The sequence below is a fragment of the Macrosteles quadrilineatus genome, unplaced genomic scaffold (genome assembly GCF_028750875.1).
Source record: "Macrosteles quadrilineatus isolate MER2022 unplaced genomic scaffold, UCM_ALF_1.0 Scaffold_1__1_contigs__length_201487025, whole genome shotgun sequence".
NCBI classification, from domain to species: Eukaryota; Metazoa; Arthropoda; class Insecta; order Hemiptera; family Cicadellidae; genus Macrosteles; species Macrosteles quadrilineatus.
Genome location: NW_026542594.1, coordinates 166,673,732 through 166,700,549, shown reverse-complemented (window position 1 = coordinate 166,700,549; position 26,818 = coordinate 166,673,732). Strand labels below are relative to the sequence as shown.

At 33.3% G+C, this 26,818-nt stretch overlaps 1 protein-coding gene across 2 annotated transcripts in view; it reads left to right on the top strand.

Moving 5' to 3' along the window:
- The window catches only part of LOC128989212 (G protein-coupled receptor kinase 1), a 105,736-nt gene extending 83,897 nt beyond the window's left edge, over window positions 1-21,839 (top strand). Inside the window, exons 4-16 of one of the 2 annotated variants that reach the window (XM_054411095.1) lie at window positions 1,046-1,147; window positions 1,981-2,055; window positions 9,424-9,485; window positions 9,756-9,807; window positions 10,300-10,491; window positions 12,424-12,589; window positions 13,427-13,568; window positions 14,266-14,440; window positions 14,769-14,869; window positions 15,719-15,881; window positions 16,438-16,606; window positions 17,690-17,934; window positions 19,961-21,839. In XM_054411095.1, the coding sequence (XP_054267070.1) occupies window positions 1,046-1,147; window positions 1,981-2,055; window positions 9,424-9,485; window positions 9,756-9,807; window positions 10,300-10,491; window positions 12,424-12,589; window positions 13,427-13,568; window positions 14,266-14,440; window positions 14,769-14,869; window positions 15,719-15,881; window positions 16,438-16,606; window positions 17,690-17,934; window positions 19,961-20,122 (1,806 nt within the window). In that variant the 3' untranslated portion in view covers window positions 20,123-21,839. Of the gene's footprint in view, window positions 1-1,045; window positions 1,148-1,980; window positions 2,056-9,423; window positions 9,486-9,755; window positions 9,808-10,299; window positions 10,492-12,423; window positions 12,590-13,426; window positions 13,569-14,265; window positions 14,444-14,768; window positions 14,870-15,718; window positions 15,882-16,437; window positions 16,607-17,689; window positions 17,935-19,960 lie in introns of both variants that reach the window. The other variant, XM_054411087.1, reaches the window with a different exon arrangement.
- The last annotated feature ends 4,979 nt before the right edge of the window (window positions 21,840-26,818 follow it).

The following is a 26,818-nucleotide window of genomic DNA, read 5'->3' as shown; positions in this document are numbered from 1 at the left end:
TATGCCCAAAAAGTACTTCATAACATGCCATAATGGTGTGCCGAGTTTAGTTTTTCTAGTATGGGCCGTTAAAAAAATAACAGGGGGTCTCCACACTGTTTACTAACCCTGTATATTGTAAATTGTAATGGACATAGTCAGATTAGTTGAAGTAAAAGCAATTGTCTTGCATAAGCTTACATGATTCATAACTACTACTGTACCTAAAATATAACTTCCATAAAGCCAATCTACAGGACAAAAATTATTGACATTCAAAATGTATATAAATTGTTTATAGGCTTAAATATTGTTTATTACTTTCTCCCCCTATACGGAGAAAGAATGTATTTGGAGAAAGTATTTTTTTGTCGAGTTTGAGTTTTGAGTGGATATATCCGTTTTGGGTCCCCCTGGACCTAAAAAAGAGGTTTTAGAAAATTCAAAGTGATGTCTGTGTGTGTGTTGTTCCTTTTGTGGGAAACTTTTGTGATGTTCCCTAGAAAATAGCATTGTTACTCCCGCTGCGCTTACCTATGATAAAGGTTGTTGACAAGCTAATGGGAAAAAGTATTTGTCAAATTGCTGATACCGTTTATTAACTTAGTGTATAAAGTATTTGCAAATATTTCAGTCAAATCAGCCAGGCTGTATTTAAGTTATTAAATTGTGTTAAAGCCTAACTAGCTAAAATAACTTTATGCTTGGATAAGTCAAGATGGGTTTTGTAAGTAAAGCAAGGTTTCGTCTCACAATAATGCATCATGGTTCTTTTTGAGAGTATTTTAAAATACAGAAGCAAACTGTTGAAGGGGATCACCTCAGGATGGGTTTGCTCTGTGAGGGTGACAAAGTGTTAACTGTACTTAACATTACGCACACAAATCTTAACTTTGCTCCCCCATTTCTCAAAATAAAATGTACTAGGTGGACCACTGGTTGTTGAACTTATCTTTATCCTACTACAACAGTTGCTCTGTTTTTTTCTGTGTCCATGTTTATCCCCACAGCGTAACTCAATAATCAGTAGTTCTTGAATTACTAAATCAATTTTCAATTGTTTCAGATCAAGCAATACGAAAAGCTCGAGTGTCCAGATGAAAGAAGGAAGCTAGCTCGGGAAATCTACGATAATTTTATAATGAAAGAACTTCTCGCACATGCACATGTAAGTGTTTCACTTTCAACTTTGGTCAGATAAATGTTCAACAAGATCTCATTGTTTTACATTCAATTTTCCGTACTAAAAGAAAACAGAGTGATGTACAGTAAGATGTACTCATCCCTAGCTCTCAGTGTGAAGTCAAATATCTTCTGAGATCTATGCCCTGAATATTATCAAGGGATAAAAGTGAAAACAGAATTCCTTAGTTTTATGAACAAAAACTATAGGTAACATGGTAGCTTACAGTTCCTCCGTAAGGAGAGTGTTTTGGTAAATAAGTTTTGCAATAAGTTAGGTGAAACTCCTTAAAATTTAAGATTTGATAGGTCTTGTATCAGTCATTAGCATATGATTCATATATAGGAATTGTCTCTTACCAGATATGTGAGATCAAGTCCATAACCTGTCTGAAGCAGCTCTAAGTTTAAAAGATCTGATGTGAATTGGAATTTGGACGATGTTCCTGCAAAATATTTCTTAATTTGAAGAGGTTAAACTATATCACTTGACCACAGATATTTTTCACTTTATTTAGGTAACAATGTTGCCCATTTGTTCAGTAACAAAATTTTTAATATTTGTTATTTTTCTTGTTTTAAATCCGATTAGTTTTAAGAGTCTTCATATATGAAAAAATCAGAAAGAAAAATTAAAATATTCTTGTAATAAATTTTAAAGTTTTCTAGTTCTTTATGAAATGCTGAAACATAAATATAGCTCTGTCAGAAATATCAATTAGCCTTAGTTATTTTCCAGGAAGAACTATGTGTATTAAATAAATATATATTTATATTTTCAATATTTAAATACACTGCACATAATTATGTTGTTTACAGGATTATCCTAAAGATGCGGTTGCACATGTTCAAAAGTATTTAATGAAAAATGAAGTTCCAGTTAATTTATTTGAGGTAAGAATTTTATTTTTACTGTATTACCTAGTTTAATTTGTTGTTTAATAGTTGGCACTGTCATAAATAAAAACAAAAATTTATTCTACAAAAACTATGTATATTGTACTAGCAGAGTACCCGTCCTTCGTACGGGATTGGCATATAAGTGTAAAATGCTTAGTAAAGTTATACTCAAGCTTTGTGTTTGCAATGGTGGAGGACACAGTATAATACAATTTGCTTCTTTAAATTTATGGTATACCATACCGTATTACACGTCTACCATAGCCATAATGTTCTACTAATTCACCCAAGCAATGGAAAAAAATAAATTATTAAAGATTCACAAATTATCTGTGAAATTAAAAACATAAATAATATAACTGTAAACAGACAGTTCTCATTGTGTACCATATCACAAATTTGTTGCTACTTAGTTCAAATTAGCTGTTTTTGTAAATGAAAAAAAATAATAGTGCTGCACCCTGTTGGTAAATCTTATAACTTTTAATGCTTTTGCATATCATAGAACCAACCTTTTTAGATGAAACAGCTGACTAAATTCTTTAATTCCATTTAAATATGAGTACTCATAAAGTTAACATGGGGAATTACAGAGCCACTGGGGCGGAGCCCGAAAGGATTTTTGAGATAAGAATATGCCTATGTTAATCCAGGATGTGAGCTATCATCATGCCAAATTTCAGCCTAATCCATCTAGTAATTAATGCGTGATTGAACTTCAAACAAACAAACAAACACACAAACTTTCACATTTATAATATTAGTAAAATTTGTAGATTTGACTTAGTTAAAAGATTATGACATTATAATATTTCTATTTTAAAATAACAGTTGGTGTCTACATTTTTACTCAATCGCTTTGATGAATCACTCCAAATGTAAAGCTAAAAGTTTTCTGGTCAATTTAAGGATCTCACAAAGAACGGAAGAGCTTATTTCCTCTTGAAAACCCCTCTTGGGTTCTATTACACTATAGTTGACTTTTTAGACTCCTATACACTTTTTTATACATTTATTCCCACCTAACAGTTAATGTTTATTTTTACTCTTAAATGGAAGTCTTTAACTGTTAAGCACATCTATGTTTTTGTTTGGACAATAAAATAGGATACTTTTCGTACATTTTATTTGAATCGGTCAAATAATGTCTGGAAATTGAACAAATAATAGACGTAATAAACCAAAGAAGTAGAACAAGAGAAGTTGGGAAAGAAGGGGCGATATGTCATCGGGATCAATAAAGTCATCAGTGATACATGAAGGGTGCCATCGTTGACGTCCTCACTCGAGATTCCCTTGTCAAACATTTGTTTTGTCATACAAAATTTGTCAAAAGTTCTATTATAATAATTCAACAATGAAAATAGAACAGGTTTATACTAATTGAATAAAATGAAATAGGTCTTCAACATACTCAATTTAATTACTTTTATATTGTTAAACATTACATGGTAAGTGTAAATACATTGATTGAGTAGTTTTGGATGACGTTTTATTCTATGTGTAGAACATTAGCAACATGTATAATGATAAAGTTGTTTAATACAATCTCCTAGTATTTCATACAGCTTTATTTTTATAATATATTTTAAATAATTTTATCATTAAAATTATCATTTTGATTATTGTTAATGGTTTCTTTACCCTCTTTACCATAACCATCCAAACACATTTTATATCAAAAGTAGAAATTTGCGGAACTCCATGAAAGTGTCTTATCCGGCTACTACGGAATCCACCCTTAAAGCATCGCCCTGCTGGTTTTAGTATTGATTTTTGTAGACCCTATTTTAACTTTTAAAACAATTACACATCCATTATTTTTTTTGCCACAGGTGTGACTTAAATTGTCTACGAAAATCCACACTCTCAGGTCAATTCCCTGTTGGCTTCCAAAGTACCCTTGTAACATATCAATAACCTTGGCTTGTATCAATTATTTTTGTATTTATCTACTAACTGCTTATTTTGATGATCTTCAAGATAAATTTTTGTATATACTATTATTTTTTTTTATATTGAAAATCCTTATTCCTATAATATTAAAACATATTCTATTAACAACCATAATCAAAGTTTGAATTTATACCACATCAACACAAAGGTGTTTATTTTAAGACAAATATGACGAAAGGAAGATTACTAAATAAATTAAATATACCAATAACAATAACTTGCTCGGGAATAAAGTATTCAAAATGTTCACCATTTAAAAGCCTTTGACGGACCATTTGTTCACACTGTCCGACTGTCATTACGATTAACCAAAAATGATTTTACGTTTGTTAAGTGATTTGTCAAACATACAGTGTCGTAGTACGATGAATCACTTGTAGCTGTGAGAAGGTAGACGTGACGTGACCCAACAAGATCAATAACCGTCAACCGTGGTTGTGATAAGTGATGTGCGTCTGTCATCGTATCGTGGTTGCCGCACAACCGAGACATGTGGTTGTCACTTACTCATTAGCATCGCTAGCTTCAACTGTGTTCATATTTCATGTTGCGTACCAACTGGTGATGGAGTGCTGATTTTCATATAAGGGAGAACTTCCGTGATGTTTTAATAAATTTATAATTAATTGTTTTGGAAAAGTAAATGTTGCAATGCTTAAAATATTAAGGAGACCATCCTAAATAGTTTAGAAGTGTGTTTTTTTTCGATAGTAATAGGCTAAAAAATTAATTAATTATATCAGCAATTTTATACAAAAATTAAAAGAAAGAAATTAAGCCAATATGTTCAATCTTCTGCTATTTGCATTGATTTTAAGACTTGATAGCTTGCAACACTTAATTAATGAACATGTTGGATGTGTTATAACTGTATTTAATCTTACATAGTCTTACAAACAAAATAATTTACATTAAGACAGGCTATTGCTATCTTGTGATATAAAACGTAATCCTTGAAATCAGATGTTATTCCCACATAATTTAGCTATGGAAAATTTAATAATTGCATTACTTTACTGTAACTATAAAATTTTAGTACAAGATTATTTTAGTAAAACACAATTTTAGTTAATAATAATACAAACAAGTACTTTTTACTGATACAGTAAGTGTCAGTGTTGTAGCAGGAAGTTTGTCAACGGCGATTGAACGCAAACCAGCGGCCTTTGACAGTGTAATACATGAGGCATAATCAAATAACACACTTCATTGACATTTGTCAAACCTCCGACTGCTTCTGTTGAAGACTTTATGAACATTTCCTCGATATTTTATGTGCACCATTAAAGTCAGCTGTCTTTACAGGGCTTAGAAATATATTTAGGCTGTACAATACTACTTTTTTTTAAATTTTTAAGTAGAAATCATATTAAAAAGTAACTCGATAAACTTTTTAGCAATACCATTTTTAAGTCTAAAATTTATTCTTAAGTAGCTGTAAGTACTATTTAAAATCTATCGATTTTTACTGTAGATAATTTTCTAGATTGCCAAGTGGTTATAGAAATAATAAAGCCATCAAATATGGTGGTTAGCGAAGTGGTTAGCGCTCTTGCAGGTTTGATTCCAAGCGAGATGGTTTCAGAACCTAGATGCCATTTCTCATTGGGCAATCTATTAATGATGCTATCTTACAAAAAGTCAATTTGGATAAACAAAACCAGGGTTTGTACCATTCCCTTACGAACAAGTTATAAATCTACCCCTATAAAAACATGAATGGAGTACTGTATTTAATTTTTCATTAAAAATAAATGTCTAACTAATTAAAAAAATTAGTAATTGCAGGTAACGTTCGTAAACAAAATAGATAAAGGCAGATGGTCCATGGTCAGATAGTCAATATAACGTCCCTCAGAGAAAGGAAGGCCTTATTAAATTAGATTAGTGCGACTCTAAACACTCAGGCAATTAACATTGTCGGTTGGCAGACCTGCAGACCAACAGACGAGAGCCACTGTTATCAACTTGTCTGCAAATCAGTTATCAGTGTTGAATCGTAAACTTTAAATAAAAAAAAATTTGTATTTACATTGATTTCAATGTGATGCGGATGTATTGGATTCAATTTGTCTTATTTTGTTAAATGACAATTTGAGCTTTTTTTATTACAATTTTCTCTCCATATTTTCAGCAAGAGGACTTTTATAAGCTAATAAAACGATCGGACGATATGCATATAATACAATATAATAAACACAATTAAACGTAATAAATAAAAAATGTGTTAAGTAATGTTTTGAATTTTATTTTGATATAATATGCATATTTTTAGGGCAGTAACAATTTATCAAAGTATATTTACATCCAAAATTAACCAAAAGCTTAAGTGTTGTAGAAATGATTTAAAAAAAAGTAAAACCACCAGAAGAAAATATATTATATAGTTTTCAATATAGCTATTTTATATAGCTCATAAATATAACACATTCAAATGTGTTCATATTCATATGACATTTAATAGTCAGTGTTTGATATAAGTTGATAAATTTGGTTTTCTTAATAAAGTAATTAATAAGAAAAATCATCTTCTGTCCTCAATTCCACGTTTGCATAACTCTGTTGGATAGGGAGTGTACTCTGTAAAATTGTTGTTGGTTATGTTATGATCTAGTTCCTTAACAAATTACCTGTGATGCTTAACTTGTTATGCAACTTTCAGCTATTTTTAAAAGTAGTCAGAAGCCCACCAAGCACTAACTTAATTTGTTTGCTGTACTTTACGACTACAGTGATTGCATAGTATTTTCTTAGAATTATGGAATGAGGAACTATTTCTCTTAGGTTGCATAACATAGACCTTGTACATTCATTTGTAAAAATTAATCTAGAATAATATTCGTAATGGATTTTTCAAATTAATTAATTTTAATTTTTACAGTAAAACAAGAACTGAGAAATAAACAAAATCTCATCATGTACCTAATATAATTCCTTATTATTAAAAAAAGTGAAAAGGGTTGTCTTTACCATCAATTTCTTTAGGAACTAATCTATATTCATGTGCCAGTACATCTTACTTTTCATTCCTTTTCTTAATAAACCTTTTGTATTTTTTAGAACTTAAATAAGTTTTTTATGGTAACATTTTACGTTGAATGTGTTTTTTACATTCCTATAATGCAAGAGAAAACATTTTTTTTTCTTTTTTTTAAGTTGTAGGCCTATTAATAATGATTATTATCAACTTTAACAATTTGTAAACCAAATTCAATTGACGATGCTCAGTCACCGGAAAATGCTTATGAGGGTAGTTGTGTGCTAACAAATTAAAATCTCCATTATAATTATTATCTATTAATATTTAAAATTCATAAAATTGCATTTTTAAATACTTTTGCTCTACATTTTGGATTTGAATATTTTTACCAAACAGACATTATAAATTCAATACACATAGGCTAGTACAATTACTGTAGTTTTTATAAATTTTACTATATGCTATACAAACTTTTGGTAAAAGTGTGTTTGATAACCAATGTTTTCATCATAATATTATAGCATAGAGTATGTGTGACCTTACCAATAAATAATTTATATATCTGGAATACATTTACTTTTGTAGCATTTACACTTTTTTATAGGTTAATATTGTAATTGTGTTTTAATCTCAAAGAATGATTTGTGAAAGGAAGAGTAACAATGTATTGTTTGCCAAGTCCACTGTGGAGGGTCAGTGTCTGTTTCAGTATCGTTCATTTGTTGGCAATTGTTTACGGGATGTCATTAATGGGAGGTTTAATTGTTGTTTTGTCATTTGTGTTTTGAACTCACCCAATGTCTGTTAAATTGCAATGGCGCTGCTAGCTTTTCATGGTGAATTTAATTAGTAAAGTATTGATGTCTCTATTGTATCTATTTATAATATTATGAGAAAATGGTTCAACTCATAATTTCAACGTAAAAGATTAAAATCACTTTTACTTTAGTATCAAGTGATAATTTTTGCAAAGATTCAGATGGCGCCTTTTGTAAAAAGTTTCAAATTATAATTGTGCTTATTGCGTCAAATAACAGTTTGTTTCATACTTAAGTAAGTGCAAATAATATTTTTATTGCAAGCATAGTAAAAGTAGTAATATTAGTCAAAATATGTTGTAGGTTTACAAATTTATAACTGGAAAGGTAGCCTAGAATGGTTTTAGCTTCACCAAAAAATTGCATTTAGTTTACACTTAAGTATTTTTTTTTCAAAACATGCCACTTTTCATTCTTAAAAAATATATTAATATTATCATTTAGCTTCACCAAAAAATTGCATTTAGTTTACACTTAAGTTTTTTTTTTCAAAACATGCCACTTTTCATTCTTAAAAAATATATTAATATTATCATACGCTGGGTTAGGGTAGCTGAGTGGTTATAGTGCTTGCCTTGTAATCAAAAGACCGCTGATTCGATCTTAAGAAAAGTTCAAAACTTTTAGATTGTTTGAATCTAGACCCAGCTGTCCTTGATCATTGGGCTTTTAAATCTTCTTGGCTAGTTAAACAGCTGATTGTAGGCCGTACCATAGCTACACAAGACATCTAATCTCATTCTACACTCATTCTTGCTTATATTTAAGTTGAAAGAGGCACCTAGGTCCTCATCTTAATTGGTTATACGATAATATATTTTAAAGAAATATTCATACTTTTTACCAACTTAAACCAATAAAAAAATCTTGTCCACTTCAAAAACATATTTTTTCTAATCTGACCATATCTTCCTGCTAGCATATATTCTTAAAACATTTTTTTAGATAAAAATCATCTATCTTTAAATATTTAAAATACAACCCATATCCAGTGCTCGATTTGTAAAAACGTTGTGAAGTGAGGAACTGTGACCTATTTAATGTGGTTTGTACCAATTTATGCCAATATTTTATCTTTTTGAAAGAGAAATAGAAACAGAAAATGAAGAAGATCTTTCCGCGTTCCCCCGCAAATCGAGCACTGCCCATAATGAGCAACAATCTATGTTCAGGTTCCCAAACTTTCTACCTCATTGTTCAAAAAACACCATTTCCACAATGAGTTCAAATTGCATAAAGTTCTGCTGGACTAGCTCAAAATTCTGTCTATACCCATCACTATTTAATGTTGAATCAGAAAATCACCACAAATATTATTACGACATTGCTGCCAACTGTAAATTTGGTTTATAAGTTGTGCAATTTATTAAATTGCACAATTGTAATTTATTAAATACAGAACAATTAACTTTTGTCTATCTGCAGCATATTTTATAAATTTTATAATTTACCTTATCAATGTATTTATTTAGAGTCCAAAAAATTACTTATTGAGTCATCATAGCCATAATAGCTTAAGATTATTATCCAGTATATTACTCTGAGCAGATCCTTAACATGTTTCTCTATTTATTAGTAGCGTACTATTTTAATACCATTTTGTTACAGCCTTATATCCAAGAAATATTTAACCATTTGCGAGGTACACCATTCAAAAAATTCTTAGAAAGGTGAGTAAAAGTTTGCATCCAGGAATAACTCTTTTTAATTCACTTACTTTATCTTATCTACATTTATATAGACATTCAAGGAGTTTTATTTTGGTTCAATTAATAAAGAGATTCCTGTTTTCATTAAAGTGTTAAGCCTTTGTGGACATTTGAAACATAAAATAATATGCTTCATGAAGACTATTATGTTAATACTACATCTCTTGTAGTAAAATTATTCGCTACATAAGAAGCTATTTTCCAAAAATAAAAATGTTTTTGTTGTTTCAGTGAAAAATACACGAGGTTTTGCCAATGGAAAAATCTAGAGTTAAACATTCAGGTATGTACAGTATTTATTTACGATGATTTAAAATATTTAGCAAAATTTGAATTAGCTATGTATCTTAAAAGTAATTCTATAAAAAAGTAAATAAAGTTTCACTGTTGGAGGATGAGTAGGAAAATCAGCGATTGTGTAAAACCGTTATATAAATGGTTTCTAATTACTTTTCAATTAAGTTTTTTCAAAAGCAACAAGTGCAAGTTACTGCTTTTTTTACCACGAAACTTCTAAGAAATGGGTTTTCTTTTGTTTCATATTTTTTTCTTTAACAATTTGGCTCAAGTAAGGACTTCCAAATGTACTTAAGTAATCATTGCTTTGATATTTTCAACTTGTGCAAAGTGTTTCTGCTAAGGGCACTGATTTCTAATCGTCATTCCTTGTTTTATAGTCAACAATTAACAACATCGTTCATAAAAATGTCTTTGCATACGCATTGTATTTTCACTGAAATACTCTGATTTATAATCATCTACGCCTATGTTACAGTTAACAATGAACGACTTCAGCGTACATAGAATCATTGGACGCGGTGGGTTTGGTGAGGTGTACGGCTGTCGTAAGGCGGACACGGGGAAAATGTACGCAATGAAGTGTCTAGACAAAAAGAGAATCAAGATGAAGCAAGGAGAAACACTTGCACTCAACGAGAGAATCATGCTGTCACTGGTCAGCACGGGGGTAAGTTTAGTCATTAGGCTGTAAATCCGCATAACAATTGACTCAGAACTACCAAATTTCAACTACTTTTGAAACAATTAGGGTTCATCAAACTTACCAGGTTTGGTGTTATATTGAGGGTAGGTTATCAAGTTAAGCGTTGCTTGTCTCATAAATAAATAAGTTTTTTAAAGTTGCTTTAAAAATAATTTAAAAAATTGTGATTTCTACAGCCATGTGCTAATACTGACCCACCCCCATGATAACTAGTTGTAATGGTAAATAACACAGTTTCATCATTCATCAATTATATTTTGAAGAAAAATAAACTTTTGTATTAGGCTACATCACATCTATGCACAAAAATGTTAATCAAATTCAAATTGGTTTCATGTAGTAGTTTTTTTTTATAAAATTAACCCCAAATGTTTTTTTTTTTACTTTTGAGTTACACTTAACCTGTAGAATAAGTTATTCCTTAAAACTAAAAAAAATAAAAAGATTTGAATTTTAAAAACCTTAGGTTACTATTAAGTAAAATTTATGAATAATTTTCTTTAAAAAAAATTTTTTTTTTATTTTTGTGAAATGCATGTTTGACTAAAAAGTGAATAATTGAGCTTGATAAACATTAGAACCGCAACAAATCATTAAAGTGCAGACTTGTGGGGAGAGAAGTCATATAATGGTGGCCCAGTAATGACCACCTCAAAGACAACAGATGTTGAAAAGCCGAGCTGCCATTGTCGAGTGAATGGCCGAGACAGATGTTTCTTTCAGTTATTGTTTTGCTGTAGCCACTCAACGAATGCAAGATTCCGGAAATAAACTGTATGTTTAGTTGCATCATTGTGCGCCTAGAATAGAACGGCGCCCGGTTATCAAGGTAAACACCGACTTAGCTGCGCACACACGTATGTCGTACATGAACCGACGTAATTGATCTGTCGTGTCTCGGAGTTTGAACAATGAATTAGGATTTAAATAACTCTGGACGTTTCTTTTTTTCACTCAGTTGCCTTTTTGTCAGCCTTTTTCAGCTCAAATGACAATGAAAAAACAAATAATGAACTAATGGAGATGTTTCAAAAACAGAAAAAATACTAAGGATTAAAAAAATAGTATTCTATCAGCTTGAGGTGTATCTATCAATATGTGACCCAAGTTGATGATCTCCGACTAATTTCATAGCAGTATACTGCATTTTAATAAAAATAAACCACAATGAATTTAATACAAAATTAAATATGTGTATGTTTTAATGTTATAGGAAATTTAAGGAAACAATTTTGTTGTGGACAGGCAAAATACCTACTTATCTTAAATATGATATTTATTTGTTCCGGTTTTGCCCATCTTGTTAGTGAAACTCTGCTGGACGGTTCACACGTATTATTCATATGCATTTGCTTTCAGTTGGTTTGAATGAGTTATGTTTGCTGATGGACCGTCTGTTCATCTTATTTATGGCCGATACTTTTGTTTCCAGGGGGATTGTTTGTAAAATGACAAATGGGTTTTTTTTTATCTGTTGGACTCAACGTTCATCTTATTTATCACTTGAGTGTTTGGTTGCCAGGGGAAAGTCTGTTTATTGTTTGTATGAATAAAGAAAACAGCTTACAAAGTTTAATTGTAAATGTGTAGACTTTATGATATTTTATCTAGCTTAAAGGACTATTCTTTACACAATGAAACTTAACAAATAAAAATGGTTTCAAGGGGAAAATATGAAAATTTATTTTTACTGTACTGTGAACTTAACGAAGAAATTGTGACTTTTGTTTCTATCTGCTGGTTTTTTAAATGTATGTATGACATGCAATTTTGTATTGCAGGTCATTTGATTTTGACATATGAATCTTTTCTAGGTGGATCGTTTTCTCTTCAATGTTTGTTTGTTTGCTAATAAATAGACTGCTAATGTTATTAATAACATGCATTTGTCTGCAGGTGGATTGTCCGTTCATTGTATGTATGACATATGCGTTCCACACACCAGACAAACTCTGTTTCATCCTTGATCTGATGAACGGAGGCGATTTACATTACCATCTCTCCCAACACGGGGTGTTCAACGAACATGAAATGAAGTTTTACGCAGCGGAAGTTATCTTGGGTAGGTGGTCATCATTAAACTAAGTATAAAGCTAGGGTATCTTGTAAAAAATATTTTTGAGACCACTTTAGTATGAAATATGAAAGTATATAAATGTTTGTTTTGCTGAAAACTTCATATTATAGTGTCTTAACTTCCAAATTGTAACAGTCCATTCAGGCTGAATTTAGTGTGCGTAAGCCATTCAGGCTGAATTTAGTGTGTGAAAACCAATTACTACGTTTCCATTGTTTGTATGTTGTGTTCTGGATGCCGAAGATCATAATGCTAAATAATAAATATGTGTTGCCTGTTTGGTGTACCCACTCTAATTTGCCCTTAAGATGCCCAGCTTCTTGGAATATCTAACCATCCGCTGCACTTTCACTCACTCAGAAGTATCAGAATGAGTAATAAGAGTTTTTGTTATTTCGTCAAAAATATCATTAATGAAATGGGTGGTTCTTTTTTTTTAGCAGTACATTCTTTCCTAAAATGTTAAATTCATTCAGTGCTAGTCTTTATAGTAAAAAAAAAAAAAATAGTAGCCCTCAATCATTTTGTCTAATCCCTAAGTATGTGGGGAGGGAGCTGGTCTAGTGGTTAGAGCGCGGGACTTCAGTCCCTGAGGTCCTGGGTTCAAATCCCGCCAAATCACTAATGGATTTTATCTAAGTGATAATGCCGCAAACCCCTAAGTCTATCCTGAAGTAATGTAAAAACAATCCCAGGCTCGTGCCTAGCGTCTCGACAAAAAAAAATCCCTCAGTATGATTCTTACTAAACTTATATCTATTCGTAATAAGTTTACCAACACAATATAAGTTACTTTCGTTTACAATTTTCTTGTTTTACCAGGGCTGGAGCATATGCACAGAAGGTATATTGTGTATCGGGACCTCAAGCCTGCCAATATCTTGCTAGATGAGCACGGACATGTTCGTATCTCAGATCTGGGACTTGCTTGTGACTTCTCCAAGAAGAAACCTCACGCCAGCGTGTAAGTCGACTGATCAATAGTAATAAGCTTATAATATGTAGTGAGGTTTCTCATTGGCTTGCTAGCATGTATTCGCTCAATGGTCTGTATTTAGACCATTACAAACAGATATACAGTATAGAACAATACTTACAGGTAATTGAGCACAAAAAAATAATACAGTAAGTTTGTTGGTAATATCATCTATGCAATTTCAAACTTTTAACCTAATCAAATATTGTTTGGTCCTATTTAAAACAAGATTAATTCCCCCCCCCCCCCTATTTCAAGCTCTCTAAAAGAATAATACTAGTTTTAGATTGGCCTATTGATTGTCATGTCTTGTTTATTGATGATGACTTTCAATTTTGTCTAGGTAACTCAAAAAGGGCTTTCAGAATGCTGAATAATCTTAGTTTCAACACTAAAGAATTAATCTCTAAAATATGGTACTGTAACTACTGACTTATAAATCTGCCTGATAAGAGAAATTCAACATCAAAGTTCTAGACATAATTATAACGCACCTAACCTTCCATCACCTTTTTTCCTCTAGTTTCCCTTTGGTCAGACTCCCTCTTTGTTGTGTACTGGTTTTATTCAGTAAAAATATGACACCATTAAACTCCTTGAGAATGGAAACGTTTCTCGGTATCTTATTTCTATGGTTGAGTGATAGAAAAGTTTGGTCTCCAATATCTGTTGTGACCTGTTACAGTGGCACACACGGCTACATGGCGCCGGAAGTGCTAAGTAAAGGCACGGCGTACGACTCCAGCGCTGACTGGTTCTCCCTTGGCTGCATGCTCTACAAGCTGCTCAAAGGTCACAGTCCGTTCCGACAACACAAGACCAAGGATAAGCACGAGATAGATCGCATGACACTTACCATGGTAGGAGTAGTTGTCCTCGTTTTAATAGTAATCTTTGTTGAAACAGTTCAAACTTATACATCCCATTGATGTTTTCATACGTAAGAACGTTCTCTCATGATATTTGGTTGGAAACGGTTTGTTCCGACTTTAGTATCATAGACCCGTAAAACAATTATTTAAGATTAGTTGACAATTTTTCTAACCTAAATCGTGCTTTCATTGCCATTTGATCATAAAGCTATTTTTAGATCTATGCACAAGTCAAAGAGAATAGTTAGAATACTTTTTTATAAAATAAGTGAAATTATGTTGGAAGTCAGATAAATACGTTCTGTTTGATGTTTAGAATGTGGAACTGCCAGACTCTTTCTCCAGGGAGCTGAGAGCGCTCTTGGAAGGTCTACTGCAGAGAGATATCGACAAACGGCTCGGCTGTCGTGGCAATGGGTAACATTTTATTGTACTTAACCCTAAACAGCCTGTCAATAGTAAATGTACTGCTTGGCCAAGAGGTTATTGTATTTGCTGGTTCCACCTCATTCTGAGCTGATTCTGGGCCCAAATGCCATTGGTCATTGGACTATCAATATGTATTACCATCCAAAATAAACTTGGTTCTTCATTTCTTGTTGTGGTGTTTCCGGACCAATTTATGTCACATAACAGGACGTTTGTATCGGTTTTGCTGACTATAAATTTGGATTGTTCCAATGCTGTCATTGTTTAGCCTTTTTCACAAATATGTAAGGGTTTTAATTTTTCTGTCACACCTGTATAGTGGTTATTAATTTAATTACTTAATGGTTGGCAAAATTTGATTTTTTATTATTAATTTACTACCTTTGGAACAAAAAATATGAATACTGAAATAGTTCTTCCATAGTGTGTAAAACAAAACCCTATCCACCACAGATGAATTATAGAACTTATCTCATGTATTCTATATACTTTTAAAGCTGAATTTTATCAAAATCTCCATCTGAGGTGATATTTTTGAGTAAATTGTTATTATTTTTGTAAAATATTATAACGTGAAATGATAAGTTATTGTCGAAAAGGGAATAAAAGCTTTGATGCAAATGGGGAAATCCAAAATTGCAATATTGTCATTTTGATTATTTTAGCAGACACTACTCTTGGCATTACCTGACAATTAATTGTATTTATTTTGTCTTTATCTTTAATAATTTATTGCTCCAGACTTTACAATTCGGATGATGTAGAGTTTTTGGGGTCAATATACATTGTGAGAATGATAGGCCAATAGGTTAAAGTTATCACTTCCATGTGTTCCAGAGCTGACGAGGTGAAGGACCATCCGTTCTTTGCAGGGCTGGATTGGCAACAAGTGTACATACAAAAGTACACACCACCCCTGATACCTCCCCGAGGTGAGGTCAACGCAGCCGACGCCTTCGACATTGGCTCCTTTGACGAGGAGGATACTAAAGGAATCAAGGTTTGTAACACTTATAAAAAACAAGGATTAGGCCACCACCATGATGCAACTTTGCTTCCAAATGTTACCGTGATTGAAAACTATGTGATGTTTAAATCACGCAAAATGGCAAAATGCGAGGCGTCAAAAGAGCACACTCTCAGTTTGTACTGTAAGCTGGAAGCTTGTGCACATTGATGTTTCAAAGATACTTCAAATTACTAGATTTTGTTCATAAATTCCAGGAAGATAAATTTCATATTACAGTAACATTTTCCGAAAGCAGCAAGAACAACCTAGTTCATTTAACTGTAGGCATAAGGTTTATGTACTAATGTAAACTGTACTTTCACCTCTAATTTCCAATGTGCAATCTACCTTTATGGATTTCTGCCTGTCAGAAAGGCTCCTCAAATATTTTTATAAAATTACTTGCTAATTATAATCACTGTCTTTTGATTAATCCTTTATGGTCTTTTTTTCCAAAAAATCAGAACCCAAAGAATCTGTAAATTTCATTTCTAAAGTTTAAAAACGACTAGTTCATTTTTCAATTTCTTGTTTTCTCACTGTACAGCTGACTGATGCAGATCAAGATTTGTACAAGAACTTCCCTCTGGTGATCTCTGAGAGATGGCAAAACGAGGTTGCGGAAACTGTTTTTGAGACAATCAATCAAGAAGCGGACAAAATGGAGCAAAAACGCAAGGCCAAGCAGAAGCAGCGATTCGACTGCGATGAGAAAGGTGATTGTTTTAGCTAGCTACTTTGTGGTTGATGGTTTTGTAGGGGTTTGCGGGCCAGACCTTTTTATTTTGGGTAAAAAATATTGACCTTCAAGTCAGACTAATAGTAGGCCTACATGTTTTTCAAACTACAAATTCATATGTGCAATTGGTTTATAAAATATTGTACATTATATCCTGTGAGCATAGTGAAACATGGACGTCTCTCATGGTCACAGCCAAATCGCGGAAGTCTCCTGAAGAGATCACAAACACCTCCTCTAGTCACAATCATATCATGAACAAATTATGGCCAAAACCTGAAATTCCAAATCTCAAATTTTGAAACCTAAATGGAAAATGTCTTTACTAGCCTGGTTAAGGATAAAAATTACAAGTTGGTCTAATAATAACATAATTATTAAAAGCATTCTAAGATAAATTTTACTTCTGACACTGACAGCAAAAATATTAATTAAATTTATACTTAGTTACTTTAAAAATGGGGAGACAAAGAATAGGATAAGCAGGCTTACCTTTAGAAATGTAGGCATCCTACTTCACTACAGTAACACAGAAGAAAACACACTGGATATTTTGAGGCCACTGGCCCCTTTCTCAACATTAAGAGTCACATTAGAAGTCTTTCACTGGTAAAGGAAGCTTCTGTGTTACTGTAGTGAAGTGGGATGCCTACATTTCTAAAGGTAAGCCTGCTTATCCTATCCTTTGTTTCCTTAATTGTCAGGCAATAAGCCCTTTCTATTCAAACCTTACATTAAACATATCTTCACATGGCTTTAAAAAACTAAAAACATTTAATTAGATAATACTGCTTTTTGAAGTTTTGAATCTTGATACTAGCCAATCAAATCTTGAAATAGAAATTGTCCTACTTTTTGTTGTTTTCTAATTTGAGATTGAGTTTTGACAAGTCACTATAGTGAACTGATGCTGCAATTGCGGTCAACTGTCTTTTATATTCTAAATTGTACAGTAAAGCACATTTCATTTCATAATAGTAATTATTAAATATTCAAAACAAGTAATCATCATAATTATATCTGCGGACTATAGATTCTAAATGTGATGTATGTTCTGCAGAATCAGACTGCATACTCCACGGGTACATCAAGAAGCTGGGTGGGCCGTTTGCATCAGCGTGGCAGACAAGATACGCCAAGCTATACCCGAACAGACTAGAGCTTCATCCCGAGTCGGGCAGCACCAAACCCGAGTTGGTGTTCATGGACCAGCTGGAGGAAGTGTCTCCCGACCTGGTGACAGTGAAGAACGAGCAGTGCATCGTGCTCAAGACAAGAGACGCCAAGATTGTGCTCACCAATCCAGTGAGTATGCATAGCTGGGATGGTAGTGGATGAAAAACGGAAATCTAGGGTTTCCTTTGGTGGAAGATTAGTTTTTTATATTGTAGGCCTATATAAGAACCTGTTGTTTTACTAGTTTTATGGAACAATTATGCAGTTTGTACAGTTTGTACTGCACCAGTTGCTGCAGGGCACAACTGCACAGTGGTGAAGAGAGCAGCAGTGACTCTTTCTACTGACGAGTTTCAGACATGTTCACTTTTCAATCTAATACCCTGATCAAAATAATTGTCTTTGACTTTAAACAGCATTATGTAGTATTTTTTTGCCGGAGGTTACACCATTTTCCTAAACTACATTGCAAAAAACTCTACTAGAAGAAAGTTAGAAGCGCCTTTTTTTTAGATGTTGGCTTCCTCTATTAACCTTGCATTTGCCCACCCACATAGACTGCAGATCTTTGCGTGGAACCTATCCAGCAAAGCAAGAGGTGAGCCGGTACAGTACAAAGGTGAACTGTACTAATAAAATGTTTGCAGCAGTGACCAAGATCCGAATCTAGGACATCACTGCCTCGTACCCGAAGTCTGTGACGCAACCAACTGAGCCACCGACTAACTTTTGATAAACTCGTAACTGCCGTCCCAAGAATTTCCAAAATTGACATTTGATTTTTGTCTTAAAATGTTCTCACTGATAACAATCTGCTGGACAATAAATGTTCTCAAAGGCTAACTTTTTTGGTATGGTTATTTCACAAAAAATTAGTTTTCTTGTGTTTTCATACTTTTTTATCTAGTAGTTAACAAATATTTGAACAATAATGTAATGCATACTGTCACTATGTAGACAAGCAAGTGCCAAAATTTCAGAATTTTATCTCAACTTTAAACACACTTTTTGTTGTATGTTTTAACTAGCTGTAACCCGCGGGCTTTGCCCCGTTTAACTTCTTAATTTTCAAGATTATCTCGTTCGCATGGCTTAATCACGTCCTGGTTGAAGTTTGTTCGCTGCGCTCACTCACCTTTATGTTGGAGCTCGTTCGCTGCGCTCACTTGCCTTCAGGTTAGCTCGTTCACTACGCTAACTCGCCTCCAGGTTGAAGTTCGTTCGCTACGCTCACTCACCTTTTGGTTGCAAATTAGCTGTTGTCATAAATGTAAAAGAAATAATAGTGCTGCACCCTGTTGGTAATCCTTGTAACTTTAATGCTATTGAACATCATAGTACAGAACCAACTTGTTTAATTGAAACAGCTGTTAAGATTCAATAATTCAATTTCTCATAAGGTTAACATGGGAAACCCCAGAGCCACTGGGGCGGAGCCCGAAAGGATTTTTGAAATAAGAATATGCCTATATGTTAATCGGGAATGTGAGCTATCATCATGCCAAATTTCAGCCCAATCCGACCAGTATTTTGCGCGTTCACTTGTCACAAACATACATCCATACATCCATACATCCAAACTTTCTCATTTATAATATTAGTAGGATAACATTTTAAGGTAGGAGCTGGCGGAGACTTGTATCCTGAAAGTTGGCTTCAGAACATATCCTGTGTGTGTGTAGTATAGGTATTGCCTGTCTGTGTTATTCCTCGGTCGATTTGTACAACTACCAGATACCAGAAAAGCGAATATAGGAATAGGAAAAGTAGGTTTAGAATTCGACTTTATCTTTGGGAAAAAGCAAACACCATGTATCCTGCTTGCTTCTGGCTGTTACTGAAGCTTTATCAGAATCAATCAGGATGTTACTGAAGCATTATCAGAATCAATCAGGAATAGGTACCCCTTTTCACAGTGCTTAGCACTACCTATTAGGTAAAAAAAGACAGTATTGTTGTCTTCTTCAGACTTAGTGATGTTCATAATGTCAGGTAATTAGCCCTTTTAGATAGTTGAAAATATAGTCATAGTGCCTTCTAAAAACCAGAAAATTTGTTCAATTTGAGTGGTATTAATCTGTACGCCATCTTTAACAGTATTGCATTATATCATCTTGTGTAGTATCAACAAGCCTGATGTGTTGTTTGTATTCAGGACGAGATCGGACTGAAGGAGTGGTCTCTGTCCCTCCGGTCTGCTCACAAGTGTTCGCTTGAGCTGCTCGGTAGCATGGCCAAGAAAGCGGGGAAGATATACGGCACAGAACGAGACAAAGTGGCCCCAGTGATCGCTCCCCGCACCACCAACGGCAACTAACCTCACAATGGACGTTACGTTACGTTAAGACCAATTTTGATTTTTTTATATAGCGTAATATTTATTTATTCGTAGCCTGTAAATTCCCACATCGTGTACTCAGTGTAGGCGTAAGTGAGTTTTATGGTTTTGTAATGTAAATTTCTACAATTTTAATATATAAGTTTTGTTGTGAATAAAGTTGTAAATGTAAAATAAACGCGGAACGTGGTTGTTTCAGCGTTCCCGCATCACTGTAAGTGTATAACTATCAATCGTAGCTTAAGGTGTATTTATGTTAGGTAGGACATCGCTATGTTATGGATCTGTAAAGGCTCTGTGATTCCGTTAGTAGACATTCGGCTTTACGTATTTCCCGGCTGCGGTCGGATCGTTCGGTTAGTAAGTTATATTTATTGTTGCCTGTATTATCTTGTTAAGCGTTGTAGGTTATTTATTATTTATCTCGTCTATTACAGTTGACTAGTTATTCCAACCGTGTTGCGTGATCGGACACCGTAGAATTGAAATTATAAGTTTTTAGTTGCGATTCGGTGAATTTCCTAAGTCCTCGATTTGTTCAGGTAGTGAATCAATGTGGATTTTAACTCAAAGTGACATGTATAAAGTAACTGGTATTCAAATTTTGTATCGACAATTAGTTTTTTTAAACAACTTGAGTTTGTTCCTAATGTTTTTTATCAGATGTTAACGCACATTTCAGTACAAAAGATCACTTTCATACTTTTTTATTGTTTCCACCTGTAGACAGTAGGCCTAACCACAATTGTTACTGTTGTCATGTTTTCAAACAGAGGACTAAAATTTGCAATTAGTACGGGTTGATGCTCTTTGTAGAAGAGACCTGATCAAATCAGTATCGTGATCCTCAGTATCAAGAAAAGAAACAAAACTTTAAATGTAATCAAGAGTAATTAATGAAATAATGTTAGTAAATATAAAATGTATTGTTATTAATCAAACACAAATTTTATCTATAATCATGTTAGTTTTTCATACCTGTGTTTTAAAATATGCTTATTTAAATGTTTATTTGGATTTATTGTTAGCATTTAAAGATAAAAATCATGTTGTCAGACGCATTTTCAATATGAGCACCAGTTGAAAATCATTTTTTTTCCTCTTTGGTATTCCTAGTCTTCAGTATCTACGTAGTAGTATTATTAAGGCAGGGTAAAAGTATAGGGTTTTGTGCCATTTTCTTTATATTTTATACAACTGTTTATGTTTTATTTACTTTAAAAAGTAATGGAAATCCGGATTTCATACATTTGTTGTGTTTTTTGTTCTTTAGTCTATTATTTATACTTTGTTATGCATACTCACTTACTCATTTAACTAAGTTTGTATTTTCATTATTTTATTTTTGTTGACAAATTGTTCGTTGTAACCTAGAAAATATAATTTTATTGTGTTCATAATTATTTTTTCAATATTTATGTGGCGTGTTTTTTTTTTTGTCTTTGCATAAACGTTTATGTTGTTCAAACATTTGATAGTTTCCATGTTTATTTCACAAATTTATATACAATAAACCAAACTAAAAAAATGACTTAAAGTGTCTTATTCTCGAGATTAATTTCAAATCATACTTTCCAGTATTACAACGAGTATTTAGATTCAACATGCCAAAGGGTAAAGAGTAAAAAACATTATGTTTGTTAAATTACATTTTCTTTGTTTATTTTCATAATATATTAATGTTTCCACCAACGAATCATTATTGTTTTTCCTTCTCCTGTCCAAATAGCCAAAAGCAAAGGAATGTATTTAGAAGACAAGATATATTTTAATTGTAAAATTCCTTTTGCTTATTCTTAGGATTTTTGAACATGTCTTTGTTTTGTTTGATTTACTGGGGAATCCTTAATTCCTTGACATAACACTATTCTGCTGACTAAGTTGTGTAAGATAAAATACTATTTCAAAAAACACATCAATGGGCAGAAAACATGATTATTTTTAGGCAACTATGTAGTAAAAGAGAATATCGCTCTCTAAAAGTATATTATGACAATAATCTTGTTGACTGGCAATAATGTACATTAATGAGTAGTTATTGGGAGACTATTGGGCACGATAGTGATTGCAAATGATTAATTGTTTCTCCTTGTCTCTATTTTGTTTGATTTGTAACCATTTGTACTGTAACAGCAAAAGTCAATGCACATACAGTAAAGCTAAAGCTTGATATGTCTTTCTTATAGCCTACAAGTTTTTTTTACAGTTTGAGATAGATACATTGATCAGTTAAACCAATCACGATTTCTTAGGTTTTTTTAGGAAGTCTTCCAATATGAAGTTATTGTCATTAGAGGGGCCTAAAACATAAGTTGCACTCCAACCTCTCACGTGGAATTTAGCTAAAAGTAATTGGTAATTGGCAAGACTTGAACCTAAGCCCCCAGTCTAGAATCCCCTTACTCTTGACAAGCTGCGCCCAACGATTACTCAATATTTTATGTTTGTTTTCTCTAGTTCAAATTGTTCAAAAGGTGTATTACTGACAATCTAAACATGCACAAAATGCATACAGCCGGTCTGTCTATATTCTCAGAAGTGTATCTTTAAACATTTAAACCCATGGTCCTTGAGCAAAGTATAGAGTGATTGTTAAACATTTAAAATGAAAACTAAATTGGTAAAAAAGATATGTTAAAAACTAAAAAGTAAAATTAGATTATTTGAATGTTTTTTTTATTTCAGAAAAGGTCTTATTAGTGGTCTGTATTCTGTTGTCAATAACAGAGTACAAATATTGGGCTTATCCAAACTCCGCACGGTGGTTAGAAATCTGTCAAAACCGACTTTCCAGTGTCCAACTCCCTGCAGTGGTCACTTCGGATCCCTCGCGGCACACGTCCAACTCCGCTCGGTGGTCAATTTTGGCTCTCACAGCCCTGACGGCTGAGAGGGTATTTGAAGTTTGAATTGGTTATAAATGTATATTATTTATAACTGTACGAAACCCCAGTAACTAACAAAATAAAGTTATTCAGTACAAAAGAGAATACTTATGTTTCATTTGAATTTACCTATCATTAACCTAACTAAACCTAACCTGTCACATGAATAAAGTAGCTATGAACAAATAAAAGCGTTAAATTACTTTTGGGGCACACAGTGTATATAGAATATTTTATATTAAACACTTCATATTAGTGATGGTCAAAACCAGAAATTTTGAATCGCAAAACCGAAACCGAAACTTTAAAAATTTGAATCCGAATCTCAAAACCTAAACGCAAAACTTTTTTACTCAGCTGGTTACAAAGGTCAAGGTTACATAAAATAGACATAATCATAAAATGTTAAGTATGCAATCAAAACTGAAAGAGATCGACTCCTCCTGACCGTGACATAACATAAATACAGTATGTGAATGTGACTGATCTTAAAAACCCAATACAACAATTTTTTATAATCAACCAACATAAAAAATTAATTAAACTTCTAACACCAACATAAACATGAATATTAGATTAATTACAACATTTAGTGGTCAATATTTCTTTGAGTTTAGTAAATATCATGTGAAACTGAATTATACCAGTTATAGTATTTAAGATACCTTTTTAAGTTCAGAATAAAATTTACCTGTTACATTACTGTTATTGGTGATGTTTGCTCTGTTGCTACCAGCTTGTTTGGAAACAGTGTTAAAAACAATAACAATGGCACAAAAAAATGTCAGCAGTTCCAAAATTAAACTGCCAAAATCTTCAAGTTCGAAACTTCTGAATCTCGAAACTTGGTGATCGAATCTCGAAACCGAAACTTTTCCTAAGTTTTGATGGTTTTGAGATTTGGTTTTGACACATCACTACTTCATATCTCATCCGAGAGCACAACAAGTACAAGTGAAAGATTGATGGGTAGCGTAGAGATTAGATGGGGCCAACGCCTGGAGTTGGACTAGACACTAAAATTGACCACCGCGCGGAGGTGGACTGGACCCTTCGAGGGCCATAAAACTTTTCCTGATCTTATATCTGACTACCGCACGGAGTTGGCCATCCCCCAAATATTATGTTAAATATGATTTGTCTTCAGGCCTGAAATTTCAAACAAAGCAAGGGGTGAGCTGGTCCTGATACTAGGACATAAACTTATGACATCGAGTAGTCTGTCCTGCTACAGACTCATGTGTTCTATACGTCAATCCCCAAGTGCTTTGCTTTAACTTAGGGGATCATGGGACATAGAGAATAATAAGAGTTCTAAAACTTGTGGTGAATCTCTTCTCTTGCCACAGAGAATTAATTTACAGAGGAAACATTCAATGGTTCACTTAAGTGGTGTCTAGTTAGTACTAGTGCTGGTGTCTAGGGCAAAGTTCAACATCGTACCTCGCCCTTGTGTACTACAAACGCTCAGGGCAGAAGAAAACCCTTTGATCTGTGCGATGGAAATTTCCACACATTGCTCGCCGCTAGGGCTCTTCATTGCTTGACACAATTAAGTATATTTCTGGCTCAACATACCTGAGCTGAAAGTGCACAGTCGTCCTAAAAGCTTTTTCCCTCTGTACTTCTCTGTGGCCACTCCCTTAAGTGTCAGATGTGGTAATTAAAAATCAACGCAAATCACTTTTCCTACAGTCACCCGACAAAGTTGGCTTCCTTGTACTGTTTATAGTACAGAAAGCTGCTAATTGCTGCATATTTATACTTTGCCGTACGGTTTATACTTTGTCGTACGGTTTATACTTTGTCGTACGGTTTATACTTTGTCGTACGGTTTATACTTTGTCGTACGGTTTATACTTTGCCGCACATCAGGATTCCAACGAAACAACACAAAACAGCGTGGTTCTATTATGCACGTAATCCGTGTACGCTTGGAAATAGGTTGGCAACACTAATACTATAAGCAGCTGATTGACTATTATAACTACGATTTAACCTGTCATTTCGTGTTTATAGTTTCGGTATTTCTGAACTTTCTGGACTTTTCTTTCAAACGTTTTTAAAACATTCCTTCGATCTTAATAAACAAGAAAATACCTTTAAAGCATTTTTTGTAGGTGCGGAAACCACTTCAAATTACAAAAACATACGGAACTATATTCTCAAAACGCGGAGCACATTTCTTGCCGAGGAAAAATAGTGGAGTGATACGGACCGCGGGTACCACTTTCTCTAGGGCACCATTTGTGTTGCCAGCTGAACCTAAAAACGTGTTGTATAGTGTTTGAAAGACTAACTATTTATATGCTTTATAGTGACTGTAGGAAAAATATAATGTGTAACACGAGTGAAAAAGGCCTTTGCTGCACTCGAGATCATTCCGCACGAGCCTCTTTGCTCTCGTGTGCAGCAAAGTGCCACTTTCACCACTAGTTACACAAATGCCATTGCCAAGGTAGGAAACCCTTATCAGTGATACAAAGTGTATGAGCATTTTTTTATCCCTCTATAGATAGTATGTGGAGAAAGTATTGTCTTCGTCAACATTTTTTAGGTCCCCCTTAACCCATAAAAAGGGTTTTGAAGTGATATCGGTGGGTGTGTTTGTCTGTATCTGTGGATGTGTACAGGACTATAAAATAAATTTTTGAATAAGGTTATCCTATCATCACAAAAATCCTAAAAACAGACCATTTTCTCCATGTCCTCACATGTTTGACTGATGTTCAAAAAATGTACCAAGATACATCACATGTGAGCTTGAAAAGTAACACTAAATATGTTCTTCAGAAAATGTAAATTATGTTACCAACACCGCCAAGTTACTTTCACATGACTCAAGGTACAGACGACATAATCATGGTATGAAAGGATCTTTTGAGTGGTTCCTATAATGAATTGTCTCCCAACAGTAACACATCAGCTCAATACCTCAATACCGTAACTAATATTGACCTTGGAAACACAATGTGAGAGCCTTCACTAGTAGCACCAGCTCAGTCATCCCAACTACTCATTTGACAGGTTTTTATTTTAATCATGCCGAGCCTAAACAGTTTTCTGTGGGCGCACAAATTTTTAGTGAGGACAGCTGAAAAATAGCAAATTACCCCCAGCTGTTTACCCCCGGATTTTTACCCCCCGGAATTTCACCTGGCCAGATATATAAATTATTGAAAGTGATTGATTTTCTTCTTTCAGTTTTAATTTGAATACTGTAGCAAACATATTTATTAAGTAGCCTATCTTAATTTATTTTTAATCTCAACGGAGTAAACAGGATTCACTGTTTAATTTTGATATACGGGAATTGGGTTTGAGGGCAACTGTTGGATAATATGTATGTATAATAAACTGAGTATCTTATTTAAATGATGATTGGGTGAACATTTCTTAAACGATTTATCATACCAACGAGGAAAAATAATGTATTTCGTTTCTGTTGTACAATAACACAATATGCCTTTTTGTTTCTTCAGACACAAACCATGAGCTATTTATGGTTTGTACTGAGAAAGGTCATCGAAATACCTGTTGTAAAATGTAGTTATAGGCATCCGGTAAAAAGTATTCGACTGTTGTGTTGGCTACTGCAAGGAAACCCAAATGTTTGTATGTACTGTACATATTGATATTAACCACCAGTTAGCCCAAAAATCGAATCCCGAAACTCGAAAATTAAAATTGATATTCAAAACGTGTTTCATCAGTTAAGGTTACAAATAAAGTAAGAAAAACTACTTAATATTAAAATGTTTACTATTAAATTAAAACTTAAAGAAGAAAA